The 24618-nt window shown below is 35.5% G+C and overlaps 1 protein-coding gene across 5 annotated transcripts in view; it reads left to right on the top strand.

Moving 5' to 3' along the window:
* Positions 1 to 24618, top strand: part of IFT81 (intraflagellar transport 81) — a 219202-nt gene that overhangs the window by 120931 nt on the left and 73653 nt on the right. For all 5 annotated transcript variants that reach the window (XM_070475213.1, XM_070475214.1, XM_020882549.2 and 2 more), the window contains 9 exons: positions 3706 to 3870; positions 4400 to 4503; positions 5035 to 5215; positions 7616 to 7705; positions 10304 to 10369; positions 10684 to 10794; positions 11820 to 11904; positions 18208 to 18371; positions 19630 to 19725. In XM_070475213.1, coding sequence (XP_070331314.1) covers positions 3727 to 3870; positions 4400 to 4503; positions 5035 to 5215; positions 7616 to 7705; positions 10304 to 10369; positions 10684 to 10794; positions 11820 to 11904; positions 18208 to 18371; positions 19630 to 19725 — 1041 coding nt within the window. In that variant the 5' untranslated portion in view covers positions 3706 to 3726. The remainder of the gene's footprint in view (positions 1 to 3705; positions 3871 to 4399; positions 4504 to 5034; positions 5216 to 7615; positions 7706 to 10303; positions 10370 to 10683; positions 10795 to 11819; positions 11905 to 18207; positions 18372 to 19629; positions 19726 to 24618) is intronic.

Raw genomic sequence — 24618 nt, 5'->3', positions numbered from 1 at the left:
GTTTTATATGCGATATTCAAAGATAGAATTAGGCACAGATATGTCCTCGGGTGGGCTTCCTGGTGGCTCAGAGGTAAAGAATCCATCTACCAATGCAGGAGACTTGAATTTGATCTCTGGGTTGGGAAGATCCCCTGGAGAAGAAAATGGCAACCCACTCCAGTATTCTTGCCTGGGCTTGAACAGGGCTTGAAAAATGGTAAGGTTTTGCACCTCTGGAAATAGGGGAAAGGGAAAACAGCCCTAGGCAGAAAAAACAGCATCAACTGAAGGCAAAGATGGAAAAACTATGTAGAGAGTAGTGCTTATTTTAGTCAGCTGAAGTTTGAAAGGATGTAAGGTAACAATTTGGAAACAAAACTGAGGAATGCTAAATTGAGCTTGGGCTTCCCAGGTGGCCCTAGTGGTAAAGAACCTGCCTGTCAGTGCTGGAGAAGAAAGAGATGCAGGTTTGATCCCTGGGTCAGGAGGATCAGAGGAAGGCATGGCAACCCACTCCAGTATTCTTGCCTGGAGAATTCCATGGATGGAGGACCCTGGTGGGCTACAGTCTGTAGGGTCACAAAGAGTTGGACACAACTGAAGTGACTTCAGTCAGTTCAGTTCAGTTGCTCAGTTGTGCCCAACTCTGCGACCCCATGGATCACAGCACACCAGGTTTCCCTGTTTATCACAAACTCCCAGAGCTTGTTCAAACTCATGTCCATTGTGTCAGTGATGTCATCCAACCATCTCATCTGTTGTCCCCTTCTCCTCCCGCCTTCGATCTTTCCCAGCATCAGGATCTTTCCCAGTGATTCAGTTCTTTACATCAGGTGGCCCAAGTATTGCAGTTTCAGCTTCAGCATCAGTCCTTCCAATGAATATTCAGGACTGATTTCCTTTAGGACTAACTGGTTTTATCTCCTTGCAGTCCAGGGGACTCTCAAGAGTCTTCTCCAACACCACAGTTCAAAAGCATCAGTTATTTGGCACTCAACTTTCTTTATAGTCCAGCTCTCACATCCATACTTGACTACTGGAAAAACCACAGCTTTGACTAGATGGACCTTTGTTGGCAAAGTAATGTCTCTGCTTTTTAATATGCTGTCTAGGTTGGTCATAGCTTATCTTCCAAGGAACAGGCATCTTTTAATTTCATGGCTGCAGTCACCATCTGCAAGGATTTTGGAGCCCCCCAAAAATAGTCTCACTGTTTCCATTGTTTCCCCATCTGTTTGCCATGAAGTGACGGGACTGGATGCCATAACCTTACTTTTCTGAATGTTGAGTTTCAAGCCAGCTTTTTCACTCTCCTCTTTCACTTTCATCCAGAGGCTCTTTAGTTCTTCTTCACTTTCTGCCATAAGGGTGGTGTCATCTGCATATCTGAGGTTATTGATATTTCTCCCAACAATCTTGATTCCAGTTTGTGCTTCACCCAGCCAGGCATTTTGCATGATGTACTCTGCATATAAGTTAAATAAGCAGGTGACAGTATACAGCCTTGACGTACTCCTTTCCTGATTTGGAATCAGTTTGTTGTTCCATGTCCAGTTCTAACTGTTGCTTCTTGACCTGCATACAGATTTCTCAGGAGACAGGTAAGGTAGTCCAGTATTCATATCTCTTTAAGAATTTTCCACAGTTTGTTGTGATCCACACAGTCAAAGGCTTTGGCATAGTCAATAAAGCAGAATTAGATGTTTTTCTATAATTCTCTTGCTTTTTCCATGATCCAGAGGATGCTGGCAATTTGATCTCTGGTTCCTCTGCCTTTTTTAAATCCAATTTGAACCTCTGGAAGTTCCCGATTCATGTACTGTTGAAGCTTAGCTTGGAGAATTTTGAGTATTACTTTGCTAGTGTGTGAGATGAGAGCAATTGTGCAGTAGTTTGAACATTCTTTGGCATTGCCTATCTTTGGGATTGGACTGAAAACTGACCTTTTCCAGTCCTGTGGCCACTGCTAAGTTTTCCAAATTTGCTGGCATATTGAGTGCAACACTGTCACAGAATCATCTTTTAGGATTTGAAATAGCTCAACTGGAATTCCATCACCTCCACTAGGTTTGTTCGTAGTGATGCTTCCTAGGGCCCACTTGACTTCGCATTCCAGGATGTCTGGCTGTAGGTGAGTGGATCACACCATCATGGTTATCTGGATCATGAAGATCTTTTTTGTATAGTTCTTCTATGTATTCTTGCCACCTCTTCTTAATGTCTTCTGCTTCTTTTAGGTCCGTACCATTTCTGTCCTTTTTTTTTGCCCATGTTTGCATGAAGTGTCCCTTGGTATCTTTAATTTTCTTGAAGAGATCTCTAGTTTTTCCCATTCTATTGTTTTCCTCTATTTCTTTGCATTGATCACTGAGGAAGGCTTTCTTCTGTCTCCTTGCTATTCTTTGGAACTCTGCATTCAAATGGGTATCTTTCCTTTTCTCCTTTGCCTTTCACTTCTCTTCTTTTCTCAGCTATTTGTAAGGCCTCCTCAGGCAACCATTTTGCCTTTTTGCATTTCTTTTTCTTGGGGATGGTCTTGAAGTGACTTAGCGCACAAATTGTGCTAGATGTTATGGGGGTCTCAAAACCCAAGAAGTTTGGACTTTATTGTGTAGACAATGAGAAGCCTACAAAATGATTTGGAATGGGAGAAGCAGAGATGAACAGTTGAAGGCCAAGAAAGTGAAGGCCTGAGTTACTCAAGGGTGGCAGAGTTGAGGCCTACAGGCCATGCCAAGAACATCAATGGGTGAAGAGTGCTTGGTGGAGGAAACCAAAACAAAACCAAAGAGCACATATTGTTTCGTCCCTAAGTCATGTCTGACTCTTTCATGACCCCATGGACCATAGCCCTCTAGGCTCCTCTGTCCATGGGATTTCCCAGGCAAGAATATTGGAGTGGGTAGCCATTTCCTTCTCCAGGGGATTTTCCCGACCCAGGGGTTGAACCCACATCTCTTGCACTGGCAGGTGTATTCTTTACCACTGAGCTACCTGGGAAGCTCAAAGAATGCATACCTAAGGCTGAAGTTTGCAACCTCTGCCCAGCTTCCCTTGTGGCTCAGCTGGTTAAGAATCCACCTGCAATGCGGGAGACCTGGGTTTGATCCCTGGGTTGGGAAAATCTATGGGAGAAGGGAAAGGCTACCCACTCCAGTATTCTGGCCTGAAGAATTCCATGGACTATATAGTCCATGGCGTTGCAAAGAGTTGGACATGACTGAGTGACTTTCACTCACTCACCCAGCTTCAGTTGGTTGTGGCCATATACCTAGTGGGTCCAGGGTTCCCAGATCTGATTATCCAGAGAATTTGGAAACTTGGATTAATATGGGCTTCTAATTAAAAAAAAAAATTTGAAGCATGTCTACAGGCTAAGTTTTACCCCTGGGTTGAAATTGTGGAGCTGAATGGAAGAAATGTTAATGTGGGTGGGTTTTATATTCACTTGTCCATGTTAATTCAGATGATTGCTATCAGATGAATATACAAAAACATGTCGTTGAATATTATCAATATGTACTGTAGCATTCCTAATAAAGTCTGCATACTCTTTCTTTCAACAAAATAACTCTTTTCACAGCATTTTATATTCCATGTAGAATACATTCCATGCCTACTTCCTATGAACTTAATACTGACCTTCTGGTGTCTGTATTTTGTTAATACAGAATTTTTGTTTCTAATATTGAGGAATTTTTTTCCTGTATTTTTACTCTTTAGTTTAAATTATAAGACCTAATTATGAGTGATCAAATCAAATTCATCGTGGACAATCTCAATAAGGAACCTTTTAGGAAGAACTATAATTTAATCACATTTGATTCCCTGGAGCCAATGCAACTATTACAAGTTCTCAATGATGTTCTGGCTGAGATTGACCAAAAGGTAAGAGTTTTCTTTTTCTCTGTGATGAAAAGGGTGGCAAAAATAGCAAGTTTCTGCCACTAAATATCTGTGATTTGGGGGCAAATTATTTAACCTCTCTGGGCCTAGTTTTCCATTCCTATAAAGTGATAGTAGATGATCTTTAAGATTTCTCTACTAGCTCAAAAATTAAATTACCTCCTTGTACCTTACTTAGAAATTCTTTGTGCACTTCCAAACATAAATAAATTTGGTCCTGGAATGAAAATGCTTTTACAAAAGGTTTTATTGTGTTGCAAGTTAGCTCATGTCTCTTATACACTGGTCTTTTCCACTGGAGACTTTTTTAAGCTTGGCATTCTTAGTATGAATCCTGATCTAGCTTGTATGTACCCTCCTTTGGAATCTGGAAGACTCCATACTTAATCTGTTTTATGAAGAGACCATTGTGACTGTTACGCTCTAGTAGAACAATTTTGACAGTGAGTTTCAATATTGTACTTTGTTATATTTGTAATAATAACATTTTTTCAATTTCTTTATTTGTTAGCAAGTTGTTGATATCAGAGAGGAGATGCCAGAGCAAACAGCCAAAAGGATGTTGAGCCTTCTTGGTATCCTTAAATACAAACCTCCAGGAAATGCTACAGACATGTAAGAATCTGTTCAAGTGTTGCTTTCTTAGAGCTGTACTTTAATATCCAAACCTTCATAGTCAGTCTTTCTGGCAATACTTGTTTTCCCTAAGTCAGTGGCCTCACAAAATCACTGAATTTCAAAATAATCTTGATTTTTTAATGTTATTTTGTTATGTAGGAGTCTTAAGTGAGTCAGTTCTTTCTCTTAATCAAAACAGTCAGGCAAATCCATGTTTCTATTTTATCATTTATCTGCCATCCTATACAAAAGCTACAATTTAAGCCTGTCCAGTCAGTGAAGTGAAGTATTAGGACTGACCAGTTAATGGTTCCAAAACAACCTCCTCATATATTCCAGTGATGTATTAAGGGCCTAATTTTATGATTATTGTCAATGTGCAGACTTACTTTAGAATAGCCTTGGTTTTATCTTTTTTAAATAGTCATGGAAAAGTGTAAATTGGACTTGAGCAAACGTTAACTCTTTTCAAGGTTTACTTATAAGCCTCTGTGTGTGTGTGTGTTTGTGTGTATTTTCTTTTTATAGGAGTACCTTTCGTCAGGGTCTGGTGATTGGAAGTAAACCTGTAATTTACCCAGTGCTCCACTGGCTTCTTCAAAGAACTAATGAACTGAAGAAAAGAGCATATTTAGCTCGTTTTTTAATAAAACTTGAGGTACCAAGTGAGTTTCTCCAGGATGAAACCGTGGCTGATACCAATAAACAGGTATACAATATATAAATGGTATTTTTAAGCTATATGTAATGGGTTTCAAGGTTTCAAATATATGTTAATCTCACTTTAGTTTATTTGCTGTTTCTGTATTTCCATTGGAACCAAAAGGATAAATTGTTATCAATAATTTTCACCTGTAATCACTCTATGAAAATATTGACTTCTGAACACCAGTACCTTTTTGGTGATAGAGTATGTAGGTAGAAAAAATCCTGAAATTAGGATTTTAGAATAATTTACCACTTAGGAATTGTGCATAGTTAAATGAACTTTTTGACCGACTCAGTACCATGAGGGTGGGGGTTCAATAAAGGGTATGTGGACTTTCTTTGTACTGTTTCTTACAACTGAATCTGCCATCACCTCAAAAGTTTAACTAAAATTTAAAAATGTCCTTAAATGAATAAATACATGTGGATTTTTAAAAAAACGAATTGTGGGTAGATAGGATCCTGAGCTTGGAACTGCAGAATACTTTGTTAATTAATTAGTTAGGTGACTATATAATTTGTCATCAAAATTAGGAGGGTGGTTATCATAATAATTACACTAGAGCAAAAGGTATAAATTGGCACTATACCAGGTGGATTGGGACTTGTGAGCACCTTCAAAAATTGTGTGTAGGCAAAGAAGCCAGGCTTATGATCTCGAAGGATGTCCTAATCAGGCAGAAGGTAGAGAAAGAACCAGGAATTTGCAATTTCAGTGTACTTCCCTCACCAGAGTTTTGGTGTAATATTGGGTTTCTGGCCTTGAGATATTAAAGCTCTTAACTATACAGGATTTTGGCTGGTCTGGCTCCTGGTCCTGGGATTTCAAAGCATGTTGCTGATTGAAGACTGTCAAAACCACTCTATGGAAATAGACTATGGAAATTAGAGAATTTAGGCTTAAGATTGCAAGGAACTTTGATTTAAAAGAAAAAATTTGCTTCTCTTTAGCATTTGTACTTTTGTTTTATAGTAGGTCTTTAGACCAATTTGTGCCAGTTTGTTGTGAATTTTAATAGTTTGTCAGTCTGTCTCCCAGTAGATATGTGAGATCGCTAAGGACAGGTATCATGTCTTAGCCATCTTTGCTTTCCTCCAGGGTTTTGTAGGGTTGCTTCTGTATGGTATGGGCTCAAAATTTGTGTTGAATTGAAACAATCTACTAAATGCTTTTTATCCATATATTTTGTCATTTTGGGTAGCCATGATAGTCACTCAAAATAGAGTCAGTATTGATCTCTTAAGACATTTCAAGGGTTGAAAGGTTTATGCAAATAATTATGTCAAATAATACAGTAGACGCCTTGAGAAAGCACAGCACCATTGCAGCCCCTACCTTTGAAGGCTTTACACAATGTAAGCAATAGAGAGTGTACACATGCGCTATTTCCTCCTCCCTACCCTCCCCATCAATAAATTTGATAGAAACTAATTCCTCTGAAGGAAGTTTATTAATAGTTTTTATCAAACATACCCAACTAATTATCAATGGAAGAATTAATAATACTAAAGACATATTTGTTCTTGAAGCATGTTTGAAGTGTATGTGTGAAATGATTTACATGTTTAGCAAGTCTTTTAGCGGAGAACCTAATAAAAAATTCACATTGTCTTTCTAAATGAAGAGTTTTAGAATGATTGATTTATAGACTTGCAGAATATATGTCAAGAAAAAATAATTTTCTGTCATTATCCACAAAACCTATTTTAAAAAATTTTGGGGTAAGAATTGTGACTTTTTTTTCCTATAATTGCTTTTTTATTGAACACCTGTATCGGTTAAGTACTATTCTAGGCCCTAGGGATACAGAAGCCTCCACAAGTAATATGATTCTTGTCCTCCTGACTCTCAGTGTCCAAAGGTGGAGACAGATAAGTAGCTAGCAGTTATAAGTTTATATGATATTTACTCTGATATCATGGTACTCGTATAGAATAGATACGGGGCTAGAGAAGGCTGCTTTGGGGATGCTGAGATCTGAAGGATGAGTAAGTTATCCAGGAAAGGAATGAGGGAGTCATAGAGTGTTCTCAGACAGAATAGGGTGTGTAAAGTGAAGGTGGATGGAATAGGGTGTGTAAAGTGAAGGTGGATGGAATAGGGTGTGTAAAGTGAAGGTGGATGGAATAGGGTGTGTAAAGTGAAGGTGGACTATACCAGGAATTTAAAGAAGATCAACATAGCTAGCATATGGAGTGTTGGTTAGGAAAGTAATCAGGGAAGTCTTTAGAGGCCAGATTATATACACCAACATTTTTGTGTCCTGTATGAATGTTTAAGGATACATTTTAGTGCTGTTCTATACTGATTAAATAATGACTATAAGTTAATAGATGACCTGATTAAGGAAACCTACTGGATCTCGTCATTAGTTTATAATTTTTTAACTTGTTCTTTTAGTATGAAGATTTGATGGAAGCCTTTAAAACTTTGCATAAAGAATGTGAGCAGCTCAAGACATCTGGATTTTCTACAGCAGAAATAAGAAGGGTAAAGAAAAAACAATAATGATTTTGGTGGGAATTTGAATTAAATTCAGAATGTCTTAAAGACTATAGAAACTAATGATAGCAAATGGCAAATTTTCTTTTGTAGGACCTTTGCTGATTCTTTACGGAAGACATTTGAGGCCAGGGTTAACTCATAGTTAATTCTTATGTACTATTGATATATAGAGCACTTTGTCGTTGTTCAGTCACTAAGTCATGTCCAACTTTTTTGCAACCCCATGGACCAGAGCCTACCAGACTCCTCTGTCCATGAGATTTCCCAGGCAAGAATACTGGAGTGGATTGCCATGTGCTCTTCCTGGGGATCTTTCCGAGCCATGGATCAAACCCAAGTCTCCTGCATTGGCAGGCAGATTCTTTACCACTGAGCCACCAGGGAAGCACAGATAGATCACTACCATGGATTAAAAGTAATTATGTTTTGGGTCTTTATCTAATATATATGTATACACACACACACACACACACACACACACACATAAAGTCTGTGTTATAGAAGAAAGAAAAATAAAAGGAAAAAAATCTAATTGTTAACATTTGTTGCACTATATCCTTTCAGATTTTGTGTATATGTGTGTGTGTATATATTTGGGATCACACTATACATAATTATTTGTATCTTGTTTTTTTAATCATTGCATTGTGAATATTTTCCCATTGTTATCTTTCTACAATATGATTTTCAGTGAGTAAATAGTATTCTATGGTACAGATAGTTTTACAGTTTTGGTGTTTTGTTTTCATATTTTGCTATTATAGATAATACTATGATTATCTCCTACATAAATTTATTTTGGGCTATCTGTGATTATTTCCTTAGAATAAATTTCTAGAAGTAGAAAGCATTTGAGGACTTTTATGTCTTTCTTGATGCGTGTTATTTAGTGTTCTCCAAAAAATATTTTTGTATTTTTGTACTCTCACCAGACATATAAGTTCTTTCTTTAAAAAATTGCTAATTCTCACTTTCTTGAATTTTATATTTTTAGAAATAACATCTTTATCTTCTCAAACAAGAATCATTAGAAGTTGCTTCCTCAGGGAGGCCCTTCCTTGATTCTCTAGATAGATTAGTTCACCCCAATTCTTTTTGTTTTATAACACTCATTGTACTTACAATTATTTTAGTGTCTGTCTTCCCAGACATTTTAGACTCTGTGAGGGCGAGGACCATGTCTGTATATCTTATCTATGACAATATCCCCAGTGTCTATCCCCAGTCCCCTGCAGGTAGTAGGTCTCCAATAAGAGTTTGTTGAATGTATTAGAAACGAAAGATGAAGTCACATCTAATAGAAAAGAAAGACCCATAAGTAGATACTTATCACAAAGGATGGAGTAAAGGTGATAGATACCCATCTGCTGTTCCTCCATTATGCCATGTGAGTAAACAGAAATGATAAAATAACCTAGAGTCTGTGATTTTAATTTTATTAATTATTACCAGAGTGTTTTTGAACATATTCTTTGTAAGGAAATACGATTAAGCAAAAAATAGAAACTAATTCACTTAAAATCCCATGTTCTTTGGTAACTTTTACTGCTATTTTAGTGAATATATGTAAACCTTTTTCTTGGTATTGTATTATATATAAATGTCATAGTCTGCTTTCAAGTAATGCCATATCATGACTTCTTCTCATGTTATCCAGCATTCTTCTGCATAATTTTTAGTAACTTTAATTGTGTTGTGCCATAATTCACTTAATAATCCTTAGACATTTGGGTCATTTCCAAATTTTAGATATAATTAGCATCTATGAGAATCCTTATAGATTCCCATGGGTAAAATTACTGAGCCAGAAGGTATGCACATTTATTTTAAGACTTTTGAAATTATTCTTCAGGACAATACCACCAATAATAACAGTCCCTGTTTCCCCAGATCCTGGCAATACTGACCACCATGTGTATTTTTCCTTTATTATTACTGTGAGAGTTAGCTTGTTAGTTTTTGAGGTTTAGCAAGGATTTTTTTGCTTGTTTTGTTTTCACTAGAAAAAATTGTGGAGCTTGTGGAAATATTTTTTTTGAAATCTTTTATTTTTAGAAAGGGAATTAGTTAATTGACAAAACCAGACACAAATTTATATATTGAAAACACCATAACCTTAAAAATAATTTTACTGGAAAACTGACAGAACATAAAGTTTGGTGTTTAACAGAGCAGATGGGATGTCAGCAGCTGTTGTTCATGTTTTTAGACCTGCACACTATCCATTATAAAAGATTTTTGAAAAATCATGTGTCCATATTGGAATTAGAACACATTTTGAACACATTTGAACCCAATTAGAACACAATTGGGCTAGTTGGCAGTTTCACCTTACTATTTTATATCCTGTTGCTTTTCTAAATGAATATCAAGCTACCAAATAAATTACTCTGCATAAAGAACCCAGGAGAGGAAGGGCGGGTGGCAGATAGAAATGCACTTCTTCCAAAAGAGGATCTTTTTTTCTTAATGCTCTGGTTATAAGTGATGGAAGTGGTAAATGTGTAATCATATGGAAACCTTATCTGAATTCTACAGACAAAGAATATTTTTTCTTATAATGTCTTCTTGACTGCTTTTTAGGATATCAGTGCAATGGAGGAAGAAAAGGATCAGCTTATTAAGAGAGTTGAACGTTTGAAGAAAAGGGTAAGGCAAGAATTAGCACTGTAAAACTTTGACCCTCAGTCCCAAGGACTTGCAAACAGTTAGGAATTGCAAGTAAAGGTTAAGCAAGGCATAAGTGTACGTCTGAAGATGGAGTCAAATAACATGAATAGAAAGGGAATCTCCATAGGCAGCAGCCCAAAGCTTTCAAGGCCCTGGAGTCTGAAACTTTAGTGTCATCTCTAGGGAATGCTGTTTACCAAAAGGAAATTATAAGTGAATGTCTGGGTCATGTGACATGCTAATGTCTCTCTTAAACCTGACAGTAACATATACTACTTATTCCCTTACTGTAGGTGGAGACAGTTCAGAATCATCAGAGGATGCTGAAAATAGCAAGGCAACTTCGAGTTGAGAAAGAGAGAGAAGAATTTCTTGCACAACAGAAACAGGAACAAAAAAATCAGGTACCCACATAAAAGTTTATATTGTGATGATGAAAGAAATAGTTTCTTCTGATCATTCAGGTATTAAGAGGAATGTTTTCAGAATTGAGGATGTTCATGTTTCCCTTTGTTAACATGATGAAATACCCTTTTTAAGAGTATTGCATGGTACCAACAGCAAAAACAAAACCATCTTTTGGGTTTCTATACTTCATGCATATCTGTGCACTGTCTCTTGGGCCACGCTTAACTTATGTTGTTCCAGCATTACAGAATATCCATTGTAATGTTAAGCGGTAAGATTAACTGTTAATAGAACTTCTAGAATCTCTAAAGGGTGTCTTGAGATTCAGACTGTATGAGAACGTCTATTTTATTCCACGAATCATCGTATTTTTTATGTTTTACTCCAGTGGCAAATAAGCAAATCATGAAAAGACTCAAAATCACACGTACTCCACATTTTTAGATTTTGCCTTAAAGAAAAAAATAATTTGGCAGAAAGTATTTCTTTTATTTTATTAAAAATCTACCTTAAAACTGAGTGGACTTGTGTATTAGAATTGTATTTCAAATCAGCTTCATTTCCTACTAAATGGGCAGTTTAGGTTTTTGGCTCTTTTGGAACTTGGCTTGGCATTATAATATTAGAACAGTAAGCTGCATTTGCCCGTGCCCTCAATGATTACTTAGCTTCACTTTCTGATTCTCAGACATCATTTCTGAGAATGTTAGCATTTCTTGGAATTAAGAAAACCATGTTTTAACAGAAAAGCCTAGTACAAATATTTCTTTAACATGCATTTTTCCTTGATTACCAAATTCAACAAATAACTAAAGGAAACATTTCCGAAAGCTTTTTTTTTAAGTTTTACTTGAAAATGTATTGAGCAAAGCAGTTACATTTTTAGCTTAGTAATTTCTTAGTTCTTATTATTTATTCCCTTTATAAGAATTATGTAGAACTTGTATTTTTCATTGCTTGTCTATATAAATGGTAGGTTTCAGCAGAATAAGCAAGTAATAGATGTAATTGTATTTTAAAGCTATTTCATGCAGTGCAGAGACTGCAAAGAATACAAAACCAGCTGAAAAGTATGCGACATGCTGCAGCAGATGCGACACCTGAAAGTAAGTGTGAAATTAGTGTCTGACATAGGGGATCATATTCGTGAGAATATTAGTTTAAATCAGTAGTCTTCCTTACTAATGGGACCTGATTATTGTCAAGTGATAGGTCAGCATTTTGGGGCATCATTTCCTAGCTAGTAAGTGACAGCCTGGTGAAGACATCCTTAGTGTTCACTGAGGGTCTTTTAATTCCCTTTCAGTGTTTTGTCAGAGAGTGAAGGTAGTGGAAACCATGGTGAAGGGAGGCTCTCTGGTGTGTGAATGTATAAAATACCTAGAATGGATGCTATGAAAAAGTTGGATAGAAAAAATGTAAATATCATTTTAGTGCCAGGGCTATAAAGAAAAAGAATAAAATGCTAGATCCTTAAAACTGAATGCTTTTCATATTTTGGGTTATGCTATTGAAATGGGTATCTCTGGCTCTGTTGTTACATTAGCTTTACATAGAGGATGGATGGCAGGAGAAGAAGGGGGCAACAGAGGATGAAATGAGTGGACGGCATCATTGATTTAATGAACATGAGTTTGAGCAAACTCTGGGAGCTAGTGAAGGACAGGGAAGCCTGCTGTGCTGCAGTCCATGGGGTTGCAAAGAGTTGGACATGACTGAGTGACTGAACAGCAATCCCAGATTATACCACCAAACCCATCCTAGGCATTTTTAAGGTGTTTTTGCTCATCAGAAGGGAGATGATGTAAACTGAAAGAGCAGTAAAAAATTCTCATTTGTACTGGAGAAATATTTCAACGTAAATATCCAGCTCTTAGAGGATATTTTTCAAGTGTTCTAGGAAACATTATACTCTAATATATAATACATAGAATGACTATAATAAAAAAGACAGTCAATAACAAGTGTTGACAAGGTTGTGAAGAAATTGGAACCTGCATACAGTGCTGGTGGAAATGTAAAATGATTCATCTACTTTGGAAAACAGTTCGGCAGTTCCTCGAAATGTTAAACCTAGAGTTACCATATGATTCAGCAATTTTATTCCTACCCAAGAGAGTTGAAAACATATGTCCACACAAAAACTTGTATGCACATGTTCATAGCAGCATTGTTCATAATGTTGTTGTTCAGTTATTAAGTCATGTCCAACTCTTTGCAACTTTATGGACTGTAGCACGCCAGGCTTCCGTGTCCTTCACTTCTCCTAGAGTTTGCTCAAATTCATATCCATTGAATCGGTGATGCTATCTAACCATCTCATCCTCTGCTACTTTTGCTTCTCCTCTTGCCTTCAATCTTTCCCAGCATCAGGGTCTTTTCATAATAGCCAAAATTTGAAAACACCACCAATGTCCCTAAACTGATGAATGAATAAACAAATTATAGCATAATCGTACAATGGAATTTTATTCAACAATAAAAGGAATGAAGTATTGATACATGCTACAATATGGATGACCTCCCAAAACATCCTAAGTGAAACAAAGACAACTTATTATGTGATCCCATTTGTATGAAATTTCCAGAATAAGCAAATACATAGAGATGTAAATCAATGATGAGTGCCTAGGGTTGGGGAATTGCAGATGAGGACAACGGTGTTGGTTGGTGTGTGGGTGATCGGGGATAGGTGACTGCTAGTGGGCATAGAGGCTTCTTTTGAAACCTGATTAAAATGGTGTAAAATTGGTTGTGGTAGTCATTATACAATTCTGTGAATATACTAAAAGCCATTGAACCGTATGTTTTAAGTAGATGAATTTTATGGCTATATGGTAAATTATACTTCAATAAATCTGTTAAAGAGATAATACAGTATTTCCTTGATTCTAGACACATGAGCTTTAACATTTTGTTTTTGCAGTTGGGGTATATCTTGCACTCTATATATACATTTCACATGGTATTTGTTAATTTAGTTGATGTCTTATAATTGATAGCATCTTAAAATCAAAGAAATATGGCACATTTAATTGACATTTAAGAAACCACTATAGTATTCCCCATAAAATGTATGGTTAATACATGTTAATTAATGACTTCCCGTAGAATCTCTTGGGCTTCCCTGGTAGCTCAGAAGGTAAAGAATCTGCCTGTAATGCAGGAGTTTGGATCCCTGGATCCCTGGATCGGGAAGATCACCTGGAGAAGGCAGTGGCTACCCACTCCAATATTCTTGTCTGGAGAATACCATGGACAGAGGAGCCTGGCGGGCTACAGTCCATGGGGTTGCAAAGAGTCAGACATGACTGAGTTGTTTAACCATGTGAAATCTGTCACTCCTCTCAATCATAAATTCAGATTCAAGCAATACCTGGAAGTTGCTGTGCATGTAGTTGTTGGCATCATTTGATTCTTTATTCACTAGGTTTTCACTTTTTAGGAGAATGTTTAGGACAAAAGAAAGTAATTTTTAGTGCTTTTTTACTCCTTAGTATAATATACAATATAACTTTTTAGTATATGATCTCTGGATTTAATGTAGATTCCTTCACATCTTTAGTGTAAAAAATTAAGATAAATCTTCAAAAGAAATTCATTAAATTATACACATTTAAAAATTAATATCAACAAGAAATTTGTTTGCATAGGTCTATCTTTGCTAAGAAATTTTTAGAACTTACTATTAATAGTGAATTTTTGAAAATGAAAGTAATGTGTAGAAGAATTGAAAGATTTAGTAAGCAGAAAAATAACTTATTGATCAGCACAGTTTACTACAATTTAAAATGTTAACCTGAGCATGTGTTTCTTCAGTGTCTGTTATCCTCAATTTTATTAGGTTAAATATTTCTTGCTGTTATGGTTTACTTCTGGTAACTAAGAATATCCAAAGGTATTTATAGTGTTAGTAATATTTCATTTTTTTATTTGAGCAGATAGACTTTATTTTGCTTTGGCTTTATAGACTAAATAGAATTTTGAGGTCAGGAAATACATATTTAGTAATAAAATGGACAAATAAAATTTGTTCTCTTTGGGGGCATCTCTTGAGATGGTTTAGTAGATTCTGCTAAATAATAAAATCAATTGTATTGCTAAGTAGTAATAGAAATATTTGGCTCAGTCCGTTAATTCAGTGTTTATTGAACATCTGCTCCATGTCAGGTGCTATACTAAGTACTGGAAATAGAAAGCAAAGCTATTTCTATTAAAGTGCTCACAGGCTAATGGAGAAATGACAAGCAGTGGACAATAATAATGCAGCATGACAAATAAACTGATAGAGCCCAGCTTCAATGAAAAGAAAGAGGCAAAGAGCACCAAACTCCAGCACGTGTGTTAGTCGCTCAGTCATGTCCGACTCTTTGCAACCCCATGGACTATAACCTGCCAGGCTCCTCTGTTCATGGAATTCTCTGGGCAAGAATACTGGAGTGTGGGTTGCCATTCCCTTCTCCAGAGGATTTTTCCAGCCCAGCGATTGAACCTGGGACTCCTGCATTGCAGGCAGATTCTTTACCGTCTGAGCTACTCTAACACAGTCAAATGGCTTCCTGGAGGTGTGGTGATTGAGTAGCTTAAAGCTGCAGAGGTGGAGGAGTAGAAGACATTCCATGCTAAAGCACAGTGACCTAAAATAACAGTGCAGTGGGCTGAGCAAATGATGGAGGAAGTAGAGATAAAAGGTCAGGCTTCTACTGCTTGTCTTTGAAAAGAAGGCAAGGGAGGGAGTGTGGGAATGATTGAGAAATCTATGCATAGTTTGAGGGATGGTAGTGGTGTAGTGGTGTTTACATTACTGAAGAGTCAGTCAGACCAAGGAAGATGTGAAGATTCAGGAGGAAAAGGTAAGAACCTGTAGCAACCTTTCCTGTATGCTCCCATTGTATCCCAGGTATTTCATTGAATGTTCTACAGCAGTTACCATAACATGTTAATTGTTGGCATAGCTGACTGACTCAGCTAAACTCTGGGCTAGTCATGAAGTCATAATTATTCTATTTTCAGGCCTTAGCACACAGATTTGCACAGTAAGCATTTAGTAAATAATCTGTTAAATACTTGGGAGGAGAAAGTAGAGACCCTAACCCTGCATAGGAAGAAAATTATCTTTTCCACAGGTAGGAGGGGAATCAAGGAAGAAAAAACAGCTAAAAATATTAAAATAAGGTATTATTTGTGCAATATGTGTTTTTTGTGGGTTGACAGGGAATGGGGAGCAGGAAGTTCAGTCCCTGCTTTGTTGACATTGTTCTGGGAAGCAGAGTCTTAAGGATTATATTCAGCAGACTAGGAAAAGAGTAAATTAAACAGATGTTCAATTGCTTCAGGTATTTAGTTTAATAAGGCCCATCTAAATATTTTAGTTACAAAAAATGGCTTACAAAAAAATTCTTTTCGCTTAAATAACGTGAAAGTATTTTTAGTGTCACAGTATAATTTGTATTTTTTCCGAGTAACAGCCATATTATAAAACATTCACTGAAGTTAATTTATCTTTATATTCTACATATTCCTGAGATTTATTATATAAAAGAAGCTTCTTATTCAGTTGTAGTAGGATCAGCAAGATGTTTTCAGAGGGTTTTTAATCACAATGTTTGCTGAGATCTTAGTGACCTTATATTTATCTCATCAGCATGTTTTTATCAAACTTTTTGTTTTGTATTGGGATATAGTCAATTAGCAATGTTGTGGTAGTTTCAGTTGAACATGAAGGGACTCAGCCATACATATACATGTTCACCAGGATTTTGAAAGATAATTTTTTAAAAATTGCATAGAAATATGTCCACTTTTCAAAGTGTAAGTTAAGGTTTTTAAGAGAAAGATTTAAAATGTGACAGAAACTCTGTTTTTATGTTGACTTCATCTCAGCTTTACTGAGGTTAAATGGACATATAATAAACTGCAAATGTTTAAACTATACACTTGTTAAGTATTGACATATGTATACCCTGATGAAACTATCACCTTAATCAAAATATAAATATTGCTATATCCATCACTGCAAAACATTTCCTTTGTAGTATCTCATTCCTGTCCCTCTCACCCTCCTCAGACGACCATTGACCTGCTTTATGTTACTATAGATTAGTTTGTATTTTCTAGAATTAGGAACTTTTTTAAATAGGCAAATGATATTTAAGAATTTAAAATCTTTTAAAAACATTTTAGACTTTATTTCTTGCATCTCTGGGTTATATGCGATATGTTTAAGAACTTGAAGATGGAAAAACTGGTCATCTAACAGCCAAAGAAGCCAGGGTGTAGAGTTAATTGGAAACCATATAGGAATGATTGCCTAATTGTAGTGATTTATTAAACATTCTCTTCCCTTCCATTCCCCAGTCCCTAAAAAAAGATGGGAAATTGTAGGGATGAATGGAAAACTCGTGAATTTGCCATTAATAAATTTTTACCCATTAATACATGGTTAGCTCAGGAGAACTAAAAATAATTTTAAGGCTTTGGTCCAAATTTATTATGCAATTTACGTACGTAGATTACTTAAACCGGAAATCCGGTGTTTTAAAAAGTCAAGCCAGAATTTGTAGATGTGTAATGGAAAGATCTGAAATAAACTTTTTAAAGCTCTTGAGGCTGGGAATTTATAACAAAATCATTATTCACTGAAAATCTGTGTATGTGTACAATTGTGCTCTCTGCCAGAATAAGAAAACTATTAAATCTTAAAAATATAATCTAAGTTGTCACTTAACTGTAAACTTAATACTTTATGAAATCAAAACTACCAAATGTGGAAAACTGAAAATGTTTATGAATGTAGATAATTTCTCTTTTTCAGAATTTAACTTGTACCTTTAATAATGTCTTCATTGGTTTAAACCTAAAAATTACAATGTATTATTAGGATTTGTGAAGTATTAGAATAGAAATATAAATTGCATAAGTACTGCAAAAGAAGAAGAATAAATGACTACTTACAGAGGAAGTAACCTGGATTAGACTTCATTTGTGTTGTCATTTGGTTCATGGGTTCTTTAAATACATAGAAGACAAAATATGATCCAACAATATATTTGGCTCTGTAAATGTTATTTTTGCATAATGTGGAGTATAAAAGAATTATATGGTAATTTGGGAATATCATAATATTACTTTTTCTATAATTTAAATATTCTTCTATGTAAATTGTCTTTATTATCATTCTGATTAACATCAAAAAGTTTCAGTGGCCAATCCTTTATTGTTCTGTAATGTCAGCCCACTGCAGTATTCTTGCCTGGAAAATTCCTGTGGGCTACAGTCCGTGGGGTCACAGAGTCAGACCTACTCTCTCCAGGTTGTATGTTTTAAAATGTAGAAAGGATCACTGTAAGTAGAAAGGATCACTGTACCTACTCTGTTGGGCTGAATAATCACTTATTTAATTTTTATAGGTTTAATGAAGAGGCTAGAGGAGGAGATAAAGTTTAATTCATATATGGTAACTGAAAAATTTCCTAAAGAATTAGAGAACAAGAAAAAAGAATTGCATTTTTTACAAAAAGTGGTTTCAGAGCCTGCTATGGGCCATTCTGATCTTCTTGAACTTGAATCTAAAGTAAGTAACAGTCACCTTTTTATAAGCTCCCAATTTTATCTCTTCTCCAGTCCCGTGAAAATTATGTGAACTGCTTCTGTAGTGTTCTGCTCTTGACTCTGAAATTAACCTGTGCCAAGAGTTGACAGCTCTTATAAGGAATTGTTCTTTATGAGAAATTATAACACATGATGTTGTTACTTAATCCACAACTGATTAGGAAGCTGGGTAACTTGGAGAAATAAATTAATGCATATGGTTGACTCATAGGTTTATATGTTTATAATATAATTATTTAGATGACAAATTTTAAAAAATATTTTAAATGATTACTTTTTATTTCCAAAAATAATATAGCAATTTTGTACTTAAAGCTAATGTTTTTTATTAGCTTTTTATGCCTGCTTTGGAATTATTAAACTTTCTTGTAATGTTCATTGAAACCTAATATCATAGCATTTTTTATTTTTAAAAATAAAATACTAATCAAGTGTTTATTTCTTTAAATAATAATTAAATATCATGAAAATTGATTGAAGGATTTTGACATTAATGGGCTTAATAACCCCTACAGTTAAATACATAATTCTTTTAATTTATGTTTAGAAATTAGTTGTCCAACTCATATTTGGCTTAAATTTGATCTCATAGGATTAGCAGGAAAATTCTAGTCTTTTCAAAGGATAGTTATATTGAAAGTCATAGAATTAAAAAAACTTACAGGACTATATGCTTCTATTGCCTTTATTCAGTTTTATTACATTTGAGAAAAGTTTAGATTAATGAATGGGATAAATGACAGCTGTCATAGAATCACAGATCATTCATTCGAACAGAAAGGGTTTTTAGATGTCATTCATGTCAACTCTCAGCTGGGTTCATAAATTCCTTGTACTAAATCCCTGGGTAATGTTAGTCCAGATCTGCTTTATCACTTAATTACTTGAAAAGTCACAGCCTAGGTGAAGGGATAACTTCAGATTTTTAGAAATTGTCTTTAAAAATAATTTAAATACTTCATATAGAATAGGATAATGTAGACATGGATGGTTAAATCCATGTAACTAATCCAATTCTGTAAATATGTAGCATGAACTATGAAATGCATATTGACTCAGTAATTGTAACAACCCATCCATGGTATTAATAGGACTGATCCTTCTATCAAAATCACTGATAATAACAACTGTCAATTCAAAGCTTTGTTTGACCAGATGTCCCTTAATTTAGGTAATCATAGCCAGGGTTTTTAACCTTTTTTATTTTCATACTGTTTTAGATAAGTGAAATAAACACACAGATCAATCAGCTGATTGAAAAGAAAATGATGAGAAATGAACCAATTGAAGGCAAACTGTCACTATATAGGCAACAGGTAAGACCTCTCGAGATTTTTGGCTCCCAAACCCACGTCTCCTGCATTGCAGGCAGATTCTTTATTGTCTGAGCTACCAGGGAAGCCCAAGAACACACTTAAGACCACTCTTTTTGGCTCACATACTTTGATCTGTAATCTTGTTAGTGAATATCTTCAGAAACACCATGGTCTGTTATCGATAGTCTTAAAGTGAGAAGGAAATAAAGAATAAAGGTTCTTCTGTCATTGTTAATCTTCAGATTAAATCAGAGAATTTCTGGAAAAGCCACAAAGATGCATGTTCAAGTCTGAAATCTGATATATCTGATAACGCTCAGTTTCCTTAGTATCTGCCAACTGTGGTGATAGTTCTCTTTGTGTTTATATCTGTGAGTGTGAAATTTGATTTTTTATGTGAATGCTTACCTCAAGTGACAGAAATAAATATTTCTAATCTTTAATGAACTAAAGTCAAAGTGTTAGTCGCTCAGTAGTGTCCTACTCTACGATCCCATGGACTGTAGCCTGCCAGGCTCTTCTGTCCATGGAATTCTCCAGTCAAGAATACTGGAGTGAGTAGCCATGCCCTTCTCCAGGGATCTTCCAGATCCAGGGATCGAACCTAGGTGTCTCCTACAATGTAGGCAGATTCTTTACTGCTTGAGCCACAAGGGAAGTCCTAATGAACTAAAGGCAATATACTTTTTCAGGTTTAAAGTTAGCTTGAAAAAATACAGCATAAATTAAATTTTAGGGCCAAGGCATTTATCATTTTATACAGAACTATTAAATCGTGAGGATATATATGTTGTTAGGTATTGCTAGACAGAAGATTCAAGTGACAGCCAATTTGAAAATACTGAGCTACATAATAAAGCATTATTCAAGGATGCTAGAATTTTTTAAAACCTTTTTATAATGGAAAAATTTGACCATATACAAAGGTAGAGAAAATAGTCCAAATAAATCCTTGTGTGTCCTTCAGCTATAGCTATCATGGCCATTCTTATTTCATCTGTAGCCCCCAGCCGCATCTGGATTATTTGAAGTAAATTTAAGATTTCATATTATTTCACATGTAAATATTTCAGAATGTATCTCTAAAAAATAAAAGCTTTTAAAAAGCTTAACAACATACCATATTTAAAATTTTTAATATTTCCTTAATACTGGAAAATATCCAATCAATGTTCAGATTTCCTTGTCTCTTTTTGTTTTTTTTTTTTAGTTGCTTTGTTTTAATTAGGATCCATACAGGATTTATACATTGCATTTGTTTGATGTTTAAATCTCTCTTAATCTATAGACTCTCTTCCTTATTTATCCATTTATTTAATAATTTTTTTGTAGTTTTTTATTGAAGAAATTTATTTTTCCTATGGCATTTCCCATAGTTGATGTTTTGTTGATTACAACTGAATGGTGTCCTTTTAAAATGTTCTTCTGTGTCCTGTATTTCCTATATAATAGAACTAGAAACTTGAACAGGTTGTGTTTTTTTCAAGAATACTTTCCAGTTGGTATTTTGCCGTTCCCTGGAGTGTAGAGGAGTTGAAGTTAGGCCAGCTTCTTTTTTATCTTTACTTTGCTGTCAGACAGGGCCATTCTGACCAATATTTGTTTATAGCAAAACAGTCTTGCTCAGTTATTTATGGCAAGCAGTCTTTTTGATATAGCTTCTCTGAATAAGACTAAATTCACAATATTCATTCCTGCTGAGTAGATGGCCTCATATCAGAGCAGAGAAGCACGGCTCATGATTGGAATAAGACATCGGTTCCTCAGAGAACAACTTTAGAGTAAAAGAAATATGTAGAAGAGCATATAAAGCTCTATCCATAAAATATTGGGTAATTATTATGACTCTTTTCCAAGCACTCTTTCGCTGACTGCTTAGAGGATGTTTGTCCTGCAGGATAGAGTGTGGAAAAGAGCCAGGATGATTAGGTTAATTTCTCTGTGGTTTATGAGATCCCACAGTAAACCCCACTTCCCACTTGTTTGTTCTGGATGGAAAAGCCCCACCCACTTTAATATGATTGTCCCTGGCCTCCTGTAGTGTGACCAATGGTGGATATTCTTCATCCTTTTAAATTGACCTATGACTAGACACTGGAATCTGTGTCTTGAAAGTGCAGGGTTGTCTATTCTCCTGAGAACAAAATCCCCTAATGGCATCAACATAATTCATCATTTGCTTTAGTCCATATGTTACACACAAGTTTATTATTACACTAAAAATAATATTATATATACATATATTCATATATTTCCATCCTTAGAGAAAGAAGAGCATATTATACACACTTTTGTTCGTACTGCTTTTTTTCTCAATATATGCTGTTGAATAGTAGAATAATCTTTATTCCTTTATAACTTTATTGAGATATAATTTATTGAGATATAATTCACATACCATACAATTCACCCATTAAGCTGTAAATTCAATTATATTTAGTATCAGAGCTGTACAGCCATTAATCAATTTTAGAACATTTTTATCATGCCAAAAAAGAAACCCTGAGCCCATTAGCAGTCACTTCCCATTTCCCCCCAGATCCTCAGCCCCAGTCAGCTACAAATGACCAAACTAGTTCTGTAAATTTCCCTGTCATGGACATTTCATATAAATGGAATCATATCATATGTTGTCCTTCGTGGCTGGCTTCTTATATTTAGCATACTGTTTTTAAAGTTCCTTCATGTATGGTGACTCAGGCAGTAAAGAATTTCCTTCTATGTAGGAGGCCAGGGTTCGATCTCTGGGTCAGGAAGAGCCTCTGGGGAAGGGAATGGCAACCCACTCCTGTATTCTTGCCTGGAGAATTCCATGGACAGAGGAGCATGGCAGGCTACAGTCCATAGGGTTCCAAAGAGTCGGACATGACTGAGTGACTGACACTTTGACTTCTTGTTGTTAGCATGTATTTCTACATGCTTAAACCTTTTTATTACTGAATAATATTCCATTATACAGGTATATCACCTTTTGTTTTTCTGTTTGCCAGTTAATGAGCGTTTGGGGTTGTCCCTACTTTTTTGGCTGTTATAAATAATGCTGGTAGGAATATTCTTATACAAGTTTTTGTTTGAAAATAAATTTTCATTTCTCATGAGTATACTTGTATGAGTGCAATTGTTGGTTCAATGATAATTCTGTATGTAACATTTTGAGGAAATGCCAGACTACTTTCCAAAGAAGCTGTACCACTTTGCATTGCCACCAACAGTGTGTGAAGGTTCTGATTTCTCCACATTTGTACCAACACTTGTTATTATCTGTCTTTTTTGTATCCACTGTAGTGGATATGCTTATTTCTGTTCACAGACATACTCCATTGAGTGGGTATATCACAGTTTAGTCAGCCAATCCCCAGTTGATGAACATTTGGGTTGTTGCCATTCTTGTGCTATTGCAAATCATACATCAATAAATAGCTTTTCGTTTATGTCTTTGCATTTTTTGTCAGTGTGTCTTTGGGATATAGTCTCAGAAGTGAGATTGCTATATCAAACAGTAAATGTGTATGTAAGTTTGCTAGATATTGCCAAATTTCTCTTCATAGGGGTTTTAGCATTTTACATTCCTATGGTAGTATATGAGAGCACCTATTTCCTTACAGCCTCACCAGTAGAGTATGTTGTCAAACTTTTAGATTTTTGCTATCCTTGTAGATAAGAAATGGTATTTTATGATAGTTTTAATGTTTATTTATCTTACTATAAACAAGGTTGATCATCTTTTCACATAATCTTACTATAAGCAAGGTTGAGCATCTATATTCTCATATCACGTGTATTTTCATTTTTTAAACAGGGAGAATTGTTTAAAGGGTTTGCACTAAAGATTTCCCTCTCTTATAAAATTTGTTTGATAAAAATATTTGTACTATTTCACTGGAGAAGACAGTTTGGCTAATGTCTTTCTTAACCTGGTACAGTCATGGTTCATTTAAAGAAATCCCCAACAAGTTGCTAATGCTACATTATCCATAAATGCTGCATTTGTGACTAAGAGCAGCCATCTGGGTTGTGTAAACATTTGTATAATTCTGGTGAATCAGGTGTATAATTTTCAATCTGCATTTTATTTATTAGAATGCCCCAAATATAATAAGTGTTTTAACATTTTATTTTAAAAGTATGGATATTGAATTTAGATAGGATGATCTGTATTGTAGTTTTGGGAATAAAGCATTCTTGTTTTTTTCCTGTGAAAGGAAACCAACCATGCAGAAAAACAGCAGACTTAGTATTAGCTTCTGGGTTTACCTAGAAGATATTTTCATTGGCATTTCAGTGTTAGTTGACAAATTTTTAATATTTTTACTACTATTGCATTTCTGTTTCTCTGCTGATATATCCTATATTTTGCCTTCCAAAATGTTTTAAGGTTGCTATTTAATGCACATTGCAGGGGATTCCCTGGTTGGGGGGTGGGGTGGTTAGGACTTGGTGCTTTCACTGCTGGGGCCCAGGTTCAACCCCTGGTAGGGAAGATAAGATCCCACAAGCCATGTGGTGCAGCCTGATACATATATAAATATACATGTATGTGTATATTATTATTGTTGTTTAGTCACCCAGTTATTTTTTTTTATTTTATTATTATTTTTTTTAATAGGCTAATTACTTTACATCATTACAGTAGTTTTTGTCATACATTGAAATGAATCAGCCATGGATTTACATGTATTCCCCATCCCAGTCCCCCCTCCCACCTCCCTCTCCACCCGATCCTTCTGGGTCTTCCCAGTGCACCAGGCCCGAGCACCTGTCTCATGCACCCAATCTGGGCTGGTGATCTGTTTCACCCTAGATAATATACATGTTTCAATGCTGTTCTCTTGAAACATCCCACCCTTGCCTTCTCCCAGAGTCCACAAGTCTGTTCTATATAGTCACCCAGTT

This window comes from Odocoileus virginianus, chromosome 12 (genome assembly GCF_023699985.2).
Source record: "Odocoileus virginianus isolate 20LAN1187 ecotype Illinois chromosome 12, Ovbor_1.2, whole genome shotgun sequence".
NCBI lineage: Eukaryota > Metazoa > Chordata > Mammalia > Artiodactyla > Cervidae > Odocoileus > Odocoileus virginianus.
Note: the sequence above shows the minus strand (reverse complement) of the source record. Positions and strands in the feature narration are given on the sequence as shown.